General features: G+C 42.0%; 1 protein-coding gene across 2 annotated transcripts in view; it reads right to left on the bottom strand.

The window, feature by feature from the left end:
* Positions 1 to 9,887: 9,887 nt before the first annotated feature.
* Positions 9,888 to 15,732, bottom strand: part of opcml (opioid binding protein/cell adhesion molecule-like) — a 641,537-nt gene continuing 635,692 nt past the window's right edge. For both annotated transcript variants that reach the window (XM_079651662.1, XM_079651661.1), the window contains one exon: positions 9,888 to 13,464. In XM_079651662.1, coding sequence (XP_079507788.1) covers positions 13,364 to 13,464 — 101 coding nt within the window. In that variant the 3' untranslated portion in view covers positions 9,888 to 13,363. The remainder of the gene's footprint in view (positions 13,465 to 15,732) is intronic.

The following is a 15,732-nucleotide window of genomic DNA, read 5'->3' as shown; positions in this document are numbered from 1 at the left end:
GAGCTGCTCGTCATGGCTACCGGCAGGCAACAAGCCATCTCGTGCATCAGCTGCGGAGCGCAAGGCCACACCTCTCCACTCTGCCCTTCAGTGCCTCTCTCCGGGTCCAACGTTTTCCCCACGCAGTATTCCGGGAACAATAAACCAAACCGTCAGGTGATCAAACAAAGGGATCATAAGATTTGCGTTTCTTTTAATGAGAACGTGTGCTCCTACCCTTATTGTACCTTTCTCCATATTTGCAGTACCTGCAGGGATGCTCACCCGAGTTCAGTTTGCCCAAGGCGCCGGCCCCCCTTCCCGCGCCAGAATCAACGTGGTGGAAAAACCTTCTAAAACATCACCCCTCAACTCCATTAACACCACTCATCTAGCAGCTGCACTTTCGACTCACCCAAATCCCGTGTTCGTCGATTATCTTCTGTCAGGGCTCTCTCAAGGGTTCAGGGTAGGGGTCCTTTCCCCCCCCTCAGTGACTTTAGTGGCAAAAAACCTGCAGTCAGCCACCAAGGAACCCACCATAGTCTCTCAGCTCATTCAAAAAGAGCTCAACAAAGGATATTTAATCGGTCCTTTCCATTCCTCTCCGTTCCCAGTGTTCCGGACAAGCCCAATAGGGGTCGCCACACGCAAATACTCTGAGAAGAAAAGGCTCATCTTCGATCTGTCCGCTCCCCGCGCTGGCCCGTTTTGCAGCATCAATAGCCTCATTCCCCCAGAGTATTTTTCCCTTCATTACGCTTCAGTCGATAATGCCATCAAGCTCATCAAATTCGCAGGGCAAGGAGCGTGGCTCTCCAAAGCAGACATTACTGACGCGTTCAAAATAATTCCCATTCACCCATCTCAGTGGCACATGTTTGGTATCAGATGGGAGTCCAAATTCTACTTCGCTGTCCGTTTAACCTTCGGGTGCAGAAGTAGCACCTGCATCTTCAATTCTTTTTCCGAAGCCCTCTGCTGGATCCTTCTGAACATCGTCAGAATCCCCTCCGTCCTGCATCTATTGGACGATTTCCTCCTCATAGATCCCCCTCGGGACAACTTAGGCGCCTCTCTAGCCAAACTCAAACTATGCTTTCAGGAGTTAGGTGTTCCCCTCTCAGGAGAGAAAACGCTAGGTCCCACCACACGCCTGGAGTTTCTGGGCATTACACTCGACTCCGTAGACATGGAAGCGTCTCTCCCCACGGACAAACTGCAGCGCATTCGCGACATCACAAAGTCCTTCTGCGAGCAACAAGTCATCACCAAGCAGCAGCTGCTCTCCCTGCTCGGGCACCTCAACTTCACCATGGCTATCATCCCTCAGGGGCGCTCTTTTATTTCACGGCTCCTGGATACAGCGTCGGCTGTAGAAAACCTCCATGACCACGTCTTCCTAGATGAAGGCTGCCGCTCTGACCTGCGGTTCTGGTCCCTCCTGCTCGCACACTGGAATGGCGTCACCTTCTTCTACGACGACCTCGTGCACTCCTCCGACTCCATGAGATTCTTCACGGACGCTGCCCCATCCGTGGGTTTTGGGGGTTTCTTTCAGGGAGAATGGTTCGCAGGCTCATGGCCTCCGGCTTTCCCCAGCCATGCCCCTTCCTCCGCTCTGCATGAGATCTTTCCGATCGCCGTGGCCTGCCACGTGTGGGGTCACCTCTGGCCCCGGCAGCGGATCTCCGTACTCTGCGACAACCAATCAGTGGTCGGAATCATTAATAAAGCGCGCTCCCCGTGCCGTGACATCATGCCGTTCATGAGAAGCATCACGTGGTCTTCCATCACCCACAACTTTCTCATCTCCGCTCGCCACGTTCCCGGCCACCTCAACTCAGTGGCTGATTCCCTCTCTCGTTTCCACTTCCAGAAATTCCGGAACCTCTGCCCAGAAGCCAGCGCTCAACCCGTCAGGATTCCTCCCCTGCATCTTCTCTCTCTCTTCTAAATAGAAGCCCCCTAGCAAGGCACCTCGCATCCGCAAGGTTTTTCATGAGGAAGGGCTTAGCCGCTTCCACCCTTAAAACTTTTAATTTCGCTTGGAGAACGTTCGCTTTATTTTGCTTTTCCATAGGCATTACACTTAAACCCGTTCTCATCTCCACCGTATGCGCCTTCATGTGCTACTGCGCCACTGATCGCCACCTCAAACCCCAATACATCCGGGGCCTCCTAGCAGGAGTTCAGTTTAACATTCGCTGTTCCGATCCCGGCTTTCCCAGCCTGTTCACAAACCAGTCAGTCAAACTCATCCTCAAAGGTCTCATTAAAACTTTTCCCCCTGCCATAGACAGGAGACGCCCTATTACACTCTCCACGTTACGCCTTATGCTCTCCAAACTTAGAAGCGGGTTATTCTCCCCTTATATCGACGCACTACTCGATGCTTTATTTCTCCTAGCTTTTTATGCTTTTTCTCAGAATAGGCGAATTTACCACAGCTTCTCTAACGTTCGATCCCAATCGAGACGTCTGCTTGTCTGACCTATCCTTTCACGCCAGCCATTTTAGCTTACATCTCAAGCACTCCAAATGCGGCGGCGCCTGCTCCGTCATCGCCGCCCGCAACGACTCCCAGTTCTGCCCTTATAAATCCATGATCAAATTTCTACAGCTTAGGCCTACCTCTAATCCCCTCTCTCCATTATTTCTTATCTCAGGGAATTTTCCCTTAACTCATCAACAATTCAACCACTATCTAAAGCAAGTTCTCATGAAATCCGGGTTATCCCCCCTTCTATACACGGGGCATTCATTTAGAATAGGCGCAGCTACTTCCGCCGCTAATCAAGGCGTCTCATCCTCATCACTGCAACAACTCGGACGGTGGTCCTCCTCCGCTTTCTCGTCCTACATTCGTCCGGACCTCAGTGCCGTGCTGGCTATCCAAAGGTCTCTCCAACCTTAAAACTGGTACGTATGCATATAACTGGTGGTGGTTCTTTAGCATGTCAGCACGTATATTCGCCCCGGGGCTCTTGTTTATCTCGACATGTCTAACCCTGTACGTCCAGGTTGTAACCTTCGGGTCTGTATTAAATGTGTCCCTGCTAAGTCAGGATGCCCCGTATGTCCGGGAAGCCCTGTATGTCCAGGACGCCCTGTATGTCCAGGATGCCCCGTACGTCCGGGATGCCCCGTATGTCCGGGAAGCCCCGTATGTCCGGGACGCCCCGTATGTCCGGGATGCCCCGTACGTCCAGGATGCCCTGTACGTCCAGGAAGCCCTGTACGTCCAGGGAAGATGCCTAGGAGGCATCAGTATGTCTAAATCCCCACATGTATTAACCTCTCATTTCATCCATAGATCTCCACTGCATCCCACAAGGTAAGATTTCATCACGTTCAGTACTTCATACTTTCACTTCTTTTGGGGGTTCATCGGAAACGGTTCTTCCCTTCCCGAATGACATCCTACAAAACCTGGGCCTAATCGCCAAACACCATTTCATTCAGTTGATATAAACTGTCATCATTATGTTCATCTATATAATGTGACCCGATAATAAACATGTATTCCATACATCACGTCTCTCCTGAGTGAAATGAAGCTCAGCGCAAGTTCAGGCAGGAAGACCTATCACTCGTATTGCACGTCATGGCAATACTCGCTCCCTTCACTAATGATAGGGAGCGCCACTCCTCAGCAAGCCTATCACGTCCCTCATTCACAAGCCTAATCATCGCACCTGGTAATCCCTCTATATATGCTCTCCCCTTTCCCATCAGCTGTCTTTCAGGTGTCAACGCGCAACCCTCCTCCACCCCTTCGCCTCCTGCTTCCAACTCAGGGCCAAGCTCAACCTTCTCCCTTCCAACCGGACCTAACCACTTATCACCACCACCAGTGTCTAGACCCGGGGGGGTTCATCGGAAACGGTTCTTCCCTTCCCGAATGACATCCTACAAAACCTGGGCCTAATCGCCAAACACCATTTCATTCAGTTGATATAAACTGTCATCATTATGTTCATCTATATAATGTGACCCGATAATAAACATGTATTCCATACATCACGTCTCTCCTGAGTGAAATGCTGTACGTTTACATTACCAAGCATGCTAACATTCAGAGCTAGTTTTGTATAGGTACGGCCCTACAATATATGTTTCCAATATAGCATAATAGGTCCACTTTAATTTAATAATGTTTTGCACTGTAGTTTTGTTGCATGGGATTAGAACATATTCATTAAGTGTCATTAAGGGAGAATGACTATTCTAACTAACTATAAAAGGATATACAACAATGTCATTTCTGACCTGGTAATCATAAGGTTGTTGTAGGACAACTTTTAGCATTGTTGTAGTAATTGTAGGATATTGTCATGCAGAATTATGCATGAATAAATGCTTTATTAAAACTAATAACTAGGGATGCAACGAATATTCGGCCGCCGAAAATTATCGGCCGAAAATGGTTAAAAAGGCCCTTTCGGCTTTCGGCCGAAAGGGTTCTAGCACCGAAAAAATATCACCGAATGTCAGAGAACAGGGTTACGTTGGTAAGCTAACGTGTTGTTGTGATGACGTAATCAAAACGTGGCGACAAGCACGGCGCGCGACCATGCTCGCGGCTGGCTCACAGCCAACATGTCTGCCGCTTGGAGATATTTAAAAATATCAGAAAAAGAGGCGTGGATTGCGATTTGTAAAACGTGTTCAGCTGACATTTCTCGAGGGGGTGTAACTGCAAAGACTTTCACAACTTCGGGATTACTCCACCACTTGAAATCAAAACACCCGGACAAATATGCGGAGTAAGATCAAATCACAAGCACTGACAGCGAGAGACTGTTCAGCGCTGCCTCTCATGTGCTTGATGAGAAGAGGAACAGACTTATGGATGATAAAGCAGAGAAGCTACTGTTCATTAAAAATAACCTCCCACTTTTCCTTAATAAGTAGACAAGGCTGGCTTATCATAAGCTTATCTAGTTCTACATGTCTACTCTATACCCACTTTCCTGAACCATTTTCATTATGAGTTATAATTCACCATCTCAGGTTATCATTAGGGGGAAATGACAGCAGCACAGTGTTCAATATATTGTACTTTCGGTATCTAAATGATACAATGTTGTTTACATTGCTCATGAGGACAGACCACCTTATTTAGAGATTCTTGAAATTGTAATTTAATTTGTAATTGATTGTGGATTTTGTATCCAGTTTTCACTTGATGTATCTTTATACAATGTTTACTACTTTGCTTATGAGGACAGACAGCCTTATTTACAGATTCTTGAAATTCAATTGTAATTCCATTTGTAAATAGTTACATTCATGTGGATTTATCCAGTTTGCACATTTGTATGCATGCCTTATAGGTGCATTTGTTGTTGTTGAAGGCCTGGCTGTTACAGTCTTTATTTACACTATTTTGTTGTAGGCCTACTGGCCTAGATGTTTATGCAGTTTTAAAGCACCTTGGCTTTGTTCTGAATGCACTTTGTTGTAGTTATCCTACAGAGAAAAGAAAATGCACTTGACTTGGAATTAATGTACTGTATGCATTCAAAAGTGCTGAATAAATGTTTTATGGACCCATAATAGTGATTATTATTTAAGTTAAGTTAAGTTAAGTTAAGTTTTGCTATAATCATGTCTTTTTCCATAATCAGGTAGCTGAACAACATTGGTAAAAAATGTATACATTATATATATATATATATATTTCTATATATATATATATATTTCTATTAATCATTTTCGGCCTTTCGGCATTCGGTTTTTGGCCAACTGTTTCCTATTTTCGGTATCGGTTTCGGCCAAGAATTTCCCATTCGGTGCACCCCTACTAATAACAGTCAATTCACTTCTGATATACATCCAAAGAAGCCATCTGTGTGTGCAGTTGCTATTGTTGCTATGTGTTGCTGCGTTGCTATGTGATGTGTACATTGGTTGTGTAAGGCTTTGAAACATTCCCTCTGCGACAGTAAATGTAAATGTAATGTAATGGTTGGTACCTTAATATAAACTGTTTCCAACACTTGTTATCAGAACTGACACAAACTGGTTGCAAGCTGATACTGAGTAAGTGTTTTTTGTAACCTCAGGGAACTGCTAACGCAGAAATGTAAAATCTAAATGTTGTGTTTCCTCATTTCATGCATTTAGACTCCTGCATTTTTCCTGTTTATGAGACTTGAGTGTCTGCTCAGGCTCTCAGGATGCGTTCCTGCGCAAGCAAATCATTAATCAGTGATCTGCCGAAGTTGGTTGTGCTCTTCAGACTGAAGAGGGGAGCCAGTGAAGGGATCTGTGAGGATTTATAAGAGATGTGGGAGAGGATTCACTGACCGAGAATAACACCTGTTTTTCAAATCACTCATTCCTGCTGGGCAACCACTTCATTTAAACATTTAACAAATCAATCATCATCCACCGATGTGGCACAGTCTACATTCAAAAAGACAAATGTGTTTTTTTGACAGCTAACGGAATACTAGTCATGTATGTACTGACTGTCAAGCACATAATAACAGATTGCACTGGGAAATAATTTATGAACATCGCTTCATAGCTGTGTTGTCACCTAAGATAAATGAAATACACAACATGTAACACAGCTGCCCTGATTGTGTATAGAATCGTGTTTAAAGTGTTTGAAGAAGCTCCCTGTCGTCTCATGTCGGATATTATTTGTTAGCTCTACATTGTACCTCTTCAAGCTCTTTTTAATTGCTTTTTAAAGACAATGGAAGGATATGACTCCAGACAGAACAGGAAGATGAGTATTTTATGGCAAATACATCAGGGGGCTGCTGTCTTCATTAAAAACAGGGCAACATGAACTGTTATCTTTCAAAGCAACATGGAGCTTGTTTCATAGGCTGACACCTTGAAGGTGCTCAAATCCTTGTTTAAGCAGCAGGATCTGATTTGATTCAAAAGCCAAACTAGTGATGGTGTAAGTGGATGAAGTGGCAAAGAGAAGATCACAACCATGTGTTGGTGACGGGACAGGATTGAGAGTATGGTACATGCTAACTTCCCATCATTGTAGATGATTAACTCTCATTGAAGCAGATTATGTCATATTGGAGACCTCAGACGTCTGATTCATCCCTGCTATACGGGGATGACCTCCACCTGTCAAACAAGATGATGCATTTAGCCGGCTGCGCCTGCAAATATAATGGCAATAAATATTTATTTAGACAGCAGATGAACGAATCATCATGTTCCTGCTTTCTTCACAAATAAAATCCTACATTCATTGCCTCATCTTCTGCACATAAATACAGATGTATCATTTGACCGCAGCCACGTGAAATCAAATCTTTATCGGTGCGTTTAGGAGGCCACTGGAAGTATTCAGGGCACATGTGCCCAGACTTTGGAATGTTTTGGGTTATTGAAATGTAAGATAAACGTTTTAAGAAGGATGGCGAGGCAGATAAACCACCAAATGTAAAAAGCAGGAGGACTCAGGCAGGCAGAGGAACGTCCAACTGTTTCCTGTATTAGCAGGCAGAGATGTGGGACTGAGCTCAGAGACTCAGATGAGTAAAGTATACGACACGCTGCAGATCTCTTTATTCTGACACGGCTGTCTTTGCTTGGCAAACTGTTTTGTTGACACAATTGACATAACAGGGTGGACCAGATGAAATTAAAAATGAAATATGCTTGGCTGATTTTTGAAGGGACTAATTTTGCATCTATTGTTCCTTCAGGGCTGTACATGAGGTCTATGTCTATCCTCTGATATTATATTTATGGAAATCAAGATATAACTGTTACATTTATTTAACATACAATTTAAGAGCACAGTGGACCTATTGTGACTGTATATGATGGAAACGTTTGGAATAGTGGAATCATGTTGGTATATATTTTCATGTCATGAAATAAGAATGTTGCTTGTGAACATTGTGTGCATGATTACATCAGGGGGGCATGACTGCTGATATTTCCAAAGCTGTTATTCAGAAATCATCTTTACAAAGTTGTCAATTAATCCTGACCTATCTGAATTGAAGGCAATTTAGGACAAAGCAGAGAACAGATGTTACAGAACATTAATAGTGTCTGCAGATAAGAGTCTGCATTGAATGTGATATATCTGAGAACATTTTATAACTGTGTTATGTGTGACATATATGACGAAGGAGAAGAGAGATTGTGAGCAATGAAACAGAAGAGTAATCCAGTTATTCTTTAAACTATATTATAAACAACCAGACGCTAGCTGTACAGGGGGATTATCTAATTGCATTGGAGTTGTCCTATGTGGGGAATTATCTAAAAACAGCTACATCATTTGTGTTCCTTGTTCCCTGCTGACTCTGGTCTGAACAAAACATATTCCCTCTTCAAAGAAACATAGAGTTTGGTTAGATCCTATAATTGGAACATTGTTGGTGTTCATCATGCTGTGAGACCACTAGCAGGTTAGCAATTCATGCCATCACGCAGTTTTAACTTTGTTTAACTTCACCTGGAATTAAGAATTTGAGTTAATTTTTCTGTAAATCATCATTAGAGTGAGGCAAAATGTACATATAACCTTGGAAATAATCAGCAGTTAGGGAATAACTAGTAGGAAGTTATAAGAAAAGCATTTACACACGGAGCACCTCAAGGCAAGAGTTTGCATCCATGACTCACAGATGTGTCACTATAGTGCATCTCCTGTCAGTCAAAGACACACCAAGGTAACAGGCAGCTTGACTGACAGCACACTTACCAACCCCTCCCCCCCACCTCTGGTTTGTAGAGGTAGTTTTTACAGTAATTGGGAGGATAAAGTGCTTTCCTATTCATGTTAGTATTTAATGCACACATATTATTATATTGGATGGTAAGGCACACTGAAGAAGTTTGCAGACTCATGTTTGTTCATGTTTTTTCTCTCCTTCTACAATTGCTGTCAATTCTAAATTATTTTTCAATGATCTTTTCTTTAAAGCTGCAATCAAATATTCATTTGTATTGTTTAAGGAAAATAGCCAAACAAGGAACATAATCAGCTTCTTCAACGGCCTGACGGTGACGTTGACAAAGTATGACATAAAGTTATGAAGGTAATTTGTATAGCAAATGTTGAACTGCTGTAGTTTGTTACACATCTGAGATATAGATCAGTCCCGGTCATTATTTATAATTGTTTATCTTCATGTTCTGCTTCTGTCTCTTGTACTGTATCCCCCCATTGTTGTATGCCAGTACACAGTAACTGTATTAGCTTAGTTGAAAGCAATAATATGATTTTGTCCACTCTCCTTGCAGCTCTGTTTGTTATTACCAACTACTGAAAAGAATAACTAGGCCTTACATATTCCACCATCTTCATCAGCTGGTCGCTAACTTCATCTCTTCTTTATCTTCTTTTATACGTGCACGTTGTTTGGTGCTCAGCATGTCATTCATAGGGTTTATAGAGTTAATGTATAAAAAGTGACGAGTGCAACTTTGAATTAAAAAAAGGAAACTTACGAGAGAGATAGTAATGTATGGCATCATGGTCAAGACAAATGATTGACCACTTAAATTCACATTCAACCAGTTTAGGAAAATCTTTGCAATCTCTCAGTCAAATGATATGATGACTATATACCACAAGATTGACTACTCTGAATCGTTCAGGTCTCCCTTGAAAAAGAGATCGTTGATCTCAATGGGATTTTCACCTGGTTAAATAAAGGCTACAAACAAACAATCTTAATTTCCATCTGAAAACATTTCAAACAAAATGCAGCTGTCAATGAAGAATAAAAGAATGAATCAAATAGATATAAGTGAAAAAATTGCAGATAATGATGCATTCAGGAGGATTATAATGTGAAATGGAATAAGCTGATATCCTTAAACAATTCGGAAAACATATGTAGAAAAAAACACAAATGACACTGTTGTTCATGGTGATATATGCGAAAATAGACGTTAATAAAGTCCAGTATTCTTTTAATGGGGATTTGGGGAATTGATTCAAGGTTATTGACATCAGTACTTATCATGTTAATCTATCTGGCATGGAAAGATTTACAATAACCCTTAACTTTAGCATCTGTCTGATCTGCCGTTTCCAAACCCATAAAAAATGAAATCACATCCTGTGAGAAAATCTGCAGCTGACTGTTCACCATCATCACGAGCACATAACTGAACATGTGAGTACAACGAAAGCATTCCCACATACATCGATTTCCTCCCTGCTGTTCTGTCTTCAACACATTTCTTACTCATAGGTATGCACAGGAGTGAACTGGACAATAGCAGAACATCACATTATCAATCACTTGTGCTTTAAGTATATTCTCATCACTGTACATTTCTGTCCGAGGCAGACTAAAACACCTCCCTTAAAAATGCATCTGCTGCCCACAGAACACATCGATCACTCTGCAGTCTCAGGAACAGCTTCTGCAAACCAGGTTAAAAGCACACATTCATTACACCTGAAAAAAGCTTCATAGCAGCTGCACGGTACATTTATCATTATTCAAGTTGACTCTGCTGTCTTGTTATTCATAAAGTAGTGTCATCGGAGGCCTGGGAGTGGACTGGAGCCAAATGAGGAAAAATGCCCAAAACAGCCAGCCCACACAGGTTTTATGAATTGAAGGAGTTTTATACCAAGGGCGTTTACCCTGCTTCTCCACCACTCTCCATTTGAATACTTACTGTAGGTGATACAATTATACAACTGCTGTTTTCTTGTGGACTGACGTTTGAGTTTCAGTATGATAACATGCTCATTAAAAAAAGCCACTTCTGATTTTGTTCCTTCTTTTGCATGACTAAACACAAATCAATTTATGCTTGAGTTATACTGAGTTATCCATCCCAATGCACACAAATGTGTGTTTGTTATATAAGCTATACTTTAGATGTATAACTTTTTTTTTTAAACAAGCTGATTATCTTATCAGTAAAACAAATGTCATTAAAATGTACATAGCTTTAACAGGTTAATATGTGATAAAATAGCAAACAGTAACTTAAAAAACAAACAGAAAAACAAACTCATGCATGCATTTTGGTTTTTGTCTTGACAAAACTTTCCAAAGCACTGTTGTGGTCGTTTAAGAAGCTTTTTCTGCTCTGACTTGTAGAGGATTGAAAGCCTTTTCATTGATATTTCGAATTGTATCTTTTGTTAAAGTGGACCTATCATGCTATATTTGAATAATATAGTGTAGGACCATACCTATATAAGGCATATTTATACTTTTTATTTTTCAAAATACCAAACAGATCATGCATTTTAGCCATTCCTCATTTCGCTCAATTTAACACTGTGTTTTCATGGGCTGGTTATGTGAGAACAGCACCATCTACAGGCCTTGCATATGTACTACAGCGTCTCCAGCGATTTCGAACAGCAATGTCCGTGGCTGTCTCCTCCTGATTGGTGGAGTTGGCCCAATAGCCGTAGCGCCACTTCTGTGACTTCACAGAAGTGTTCAAATCTGGATCAGTCTGTATCAGATCTGTTGCAGCCCCTTTTTAAGAGATTTGGGTATGGAGGAAAATTGAGAGGGTTGTGTTTTCTGACACTTGGTGAGTTCCCTGGAACACCGGGGACACATATTCATGTATAAAAAATGTACAAAAGTGCATTTTGCATGATAGGTCACCTTTACGTAATGCTAAATTGTAGTCAGTGGACAAATAAACCAACACAGGACAAGTTGCAAGCTGTTGTGGCCCTCTGGATCATAAAGAATTGCATAAAAGCCCCACCGTTCAACCAAGATAATTAAAACCACTGTGGCTGCCTCAGAAACTGAAATGTTTTTTAGGAAATATGCATGTGTTAATGTAGAATCTTTAACTTAAAGCTTACCATCAGTGACAAATAATGCTGGTTAAGACTTAGACAAGACTTAAATGCCAAAAATATCTTGTAAAAAAGATGACTAGTTAAATGTAGTTTAAAGCAGTACAGGCTTCACCTCAGTGTAACATAACCGTATTAGGTTAGTTGAAAGCACTCATTTTAAGTGTAATTAAAAAAGATTAGGTTCAGCTTAATATTATTGCTTTCAACTAACCTAATACAGTGATGTGAAATCTGTTGACCTATTATGCAAAAAACACTTTTTCATGTATTCTATACATACATGTGTCCCCTCTGTGGAAAGAGACTCTAAAAGTTTCAGGAACAAATATTCTCTCTCTTTTTGTCCTGATCCATTTCTATAAAAACCTGTCTGAAAATTAGCTGATCAGATTTTGATCACTTTATGATGTCATAATGTGTTGTCTTGTGTAACCATTAGCCGATCACCAACCAAGGTACCCCCCCCCCCCTTATCACCTGAATCTCCTCCTAGAGCACCATTGAGTTCTTTGTAACCAAATCTCTCTCAGAGGGGCGTGGGAAGGGGCTCCTTATTTTCATCTAAAGTAACAGACAGAGAATCAGCACTTTGGAAACAGGGCTGAAACAGAGGGGATTATGGGATGCTACATTGATCTGTTATTTGGAGCCAAACACTTCAGAAACATTTTTGTATAGATCCGAGACCTATTATATATTGATGAAAAAAAGTACAATAGGGGACCTTTAATACACGTAATTAAAGTCAACGTTTCAGTTTTTTTATGTTACCTGTATGTTAAACTTTAAACTTTACCGTAGTACTGACCAGCACCTTAACCCATATAAAGATTATCATAAATGTCTGAAAGTACCATTTCATTTTTTTGTGAATATGCCGTGAAGCTGCTATGAGCGGTGTTTCAGAAAAGCAGAAAACAACAGTGCAGGAATAGTCTGTACACGTTTGAACATGTTCTACACACATTAGGATGAAAATAAATGTTTGGATGCACTATGCTGTGGGACTTTGCCTGAGAAATCAAGGTTCACCATTTATTAGTCTGAAGTGTTTATCACCAAGGACCTGTTACTCTGTTTTGCATACAACTGTAAAAATACAGTAAAATTCATCAACCACATTGCATTTTTTCCTTTTTTTGTCATTTACTTAAAAAAAGCTTAATGGTATTGTACAGATATTGAACCGGACATGACACAATAATAATAATAATAATAATAATAATAATCTTAATGTACACTTCAATATTAGCAATAGCAATAAACAGTCAACTATCAACAGTTACACATATTTTTTCTTCTTTTTGCCCTTCACATACAAAAAGATTTAGGGGGACACAAACTCAGTAGTTCTAACATCATCATCATATTAGAGCATGATTCAAATTTCCCTCCATCGGATTGATGCCTCTCACTCTTGGCGAGCGTAAAGAGAACAGACTCTGATGCAAAGCCAGAAATAAAAAGAGAAAGAAAACTAAGAACCAACCACTGGCCCTCTTAACTTCCCGTTCTTCTTGTAGGACTGATAGTCTGTTCTTTGCGCTCAGTGCTGGGGGAGCAAGTGGTCCCCTCCCATCAGAACCTCAGCAGGTAGAGGGGGGCTACAGTCAGCAGGAGGCAGACGGAGGCCCGGGGCAGGGCGGCGGCCCCGTTCACATCGTGCATGGCCCCTGGACCTGCAGGAGAACACAGTACTTACAGCAATACTGCAGCATCAGCACTTAAATCCAGAGGTGGGAGGAGTACTCAGATCTACTACTTGAGTATAGAAGTACTCCGATCTAGTATTTGAGTAAGTAGAAGTACCTGACTCAAGTAAAAGTAAAAAAGCATTGGCATCAAAATATAGGTAAAGTACCAAAACTAAAAGTAGTCATTAGCCGCTTTCACACCAAGTACTTTGCCGTACTTAGTGCCCAGCACTTAGTGCCAGCACTTGGTACCCCCATGGAACTAAGTACAGATCGCGTTCACACCGGAATAAGTTCCCTGGGAAGATTACGCAAATGAAACTGCTGACGTCACTTCTTCCTCTTCTGCTTTGGGTTTACTGGCAGGCCGCAAACCACTTCACGGCGTATACTGCCGCCGGAAGTCCCCGGCCGGAAGTCCCCGGGGTTGGGGACTGGCTTCAGTAGAAGCTGCCGGGACTCCCAGCAGCTTCTACTGAAGCCTTCCGAGTAAATCGCCAGAATGCCGACGCCTCTTCATCACTCCACCCCTCCCATGTTTTTTTTTGTGTTGCCATAAGTTATTCTCTCTCCGTTGGTGCGCGGGGCTAATGCTAATGCTAATAATGCTAACGCCAGCAAATACAATGGCGGCTTCACAAAACTTTTCTGGGTTTTACGGGGCGTGGTTTGCAATTCGCCCAGCCAATCGAAATTGGTACTTTTTTCTCCCCAGGATAGTACCACCTCTCTAGCAGGGACAAAAAATGGGAGTAAAAGTTCTCGGAACTAAGTTCTCTTTTTGGTGTGAAAGCAAAATTCCAGGCACTATCCGAACTAAACGGGAAAAGTATGGGTAAAAGTACTCCGGTGTGAACGTGCACCGGAGTAGGCCTATAATATATACTATTTCTTATTTTTTTCAGAATAATATATATGATATGTTTTATAATGATTGATCATGAAAGTGGTCTCAAAGCTGGTGAAGGTGCAGTTAGTTTGAATGACTTTGTATAATGCAGGGTAGCTTGTGAATTTACTCCAGGTGGAACTAAAGTCTGATTTAAAACTTGATTATATTTCACATCATTCATCCACATCTGTGAAGTAACTAAAGGTATAAAAGCTCCCATGTCATGGCCATTTCTACTGATCATAATTCCATTGTTGAGGTCTACTAGAATATATTTACAGTGTTCAATGTTCCAAACTCACATTGGTTTCTCATACAGCATCTCTGTATAGTATGTGTATTCACTCTCTGTCCTAAACGGCTTGTTGGAGCTCCTGCCCCCCCTTTCTATGAGCCCACTGTGCTCTGATTGGTCAGCTCAGCCACTCTGTTCTGATGAGTCCACCACCGTTACAGCGGGACATCAGTGATTATGTGTTACAATGGCGTTTGTTAGCAACCAGAAAACGACACCAGTAATGACAAACAGATGAGAATGCTGCGTGAGGTCTGGGTGCCGTTTTGGCGGCATGTTGCGGGGCTCGCTGCTCCGCCTTTTGAGGCTTGAGGAGCAGACAGTGTGAGGTGGATTACTGGTGTTGTTTCCTGGTTGCTGCGTGGGGTCTGCGAGACAGCAAGACTCCGCGGAACTCAGCCTGAGCACACACACACACACACACTCACAGCCAGGCTGTGACTGTGTGTGCGGAAATCTGCGGAGCCGCGGCTGAGAAAAGATAAGGCTACCGTTACATCACTATGACCGTTACGTGACTATGACCAGGAAGAAAAAAATGGAAAAAGAGAAATGTCCAACGAGTCGTTCTGTAGCAGCATAGACAGGTCTTTTCTGTGTTAGGGTTGTACTCCCTACAGGGAGTACTTTGAGGGTTTGTGACTCTGCAGACGGTTTACATGCATAAAAAGCTAAATACATGTAGTGGAGTAAAAGTAAAAGGACACCATTGACCTCTGAACTGTAGTGGAGTAGAAGTACAAAGTAGCATAAAATGTACCTCAATATTGTTCTTAAGTACAGTAGGTCAGTAAGACTTCTTAGTTACTTCTTACCTCTGCTTAAATCAGTGCTTGAACTACATATTTTCTTCAATATGAACAGTGATTAACTGGACCTCAGATGCTAAAAGGAATACAGCTTATTATCTCTGGCAAATAAGAGCTTTACATCTGTGCTGCAAATTGCCATGGAAACTAAGGTAGAAATTAAAAGGTAAACCAGCGAGGAACATACAGCGGATGACCTTCAAGTGAGGATGTTTTTTTTTGTATTTTCTATGTGAAGCTGCTAGCATACCAATAAC

This window comes from Notothenia rossii (genome assembly GCF_949606895.1).
Source record: "Notothenia rossii genome assembly, chromosome: 9".
NCBI lineage: Eukaryota > Metazoa > Chordata > Actinopteri > Perciformes > Nototheniidae > Notothenia > Notothenia rossii.
This window is presented reverse-complemented; position numbering and strand designations above follow the sequence as displayed.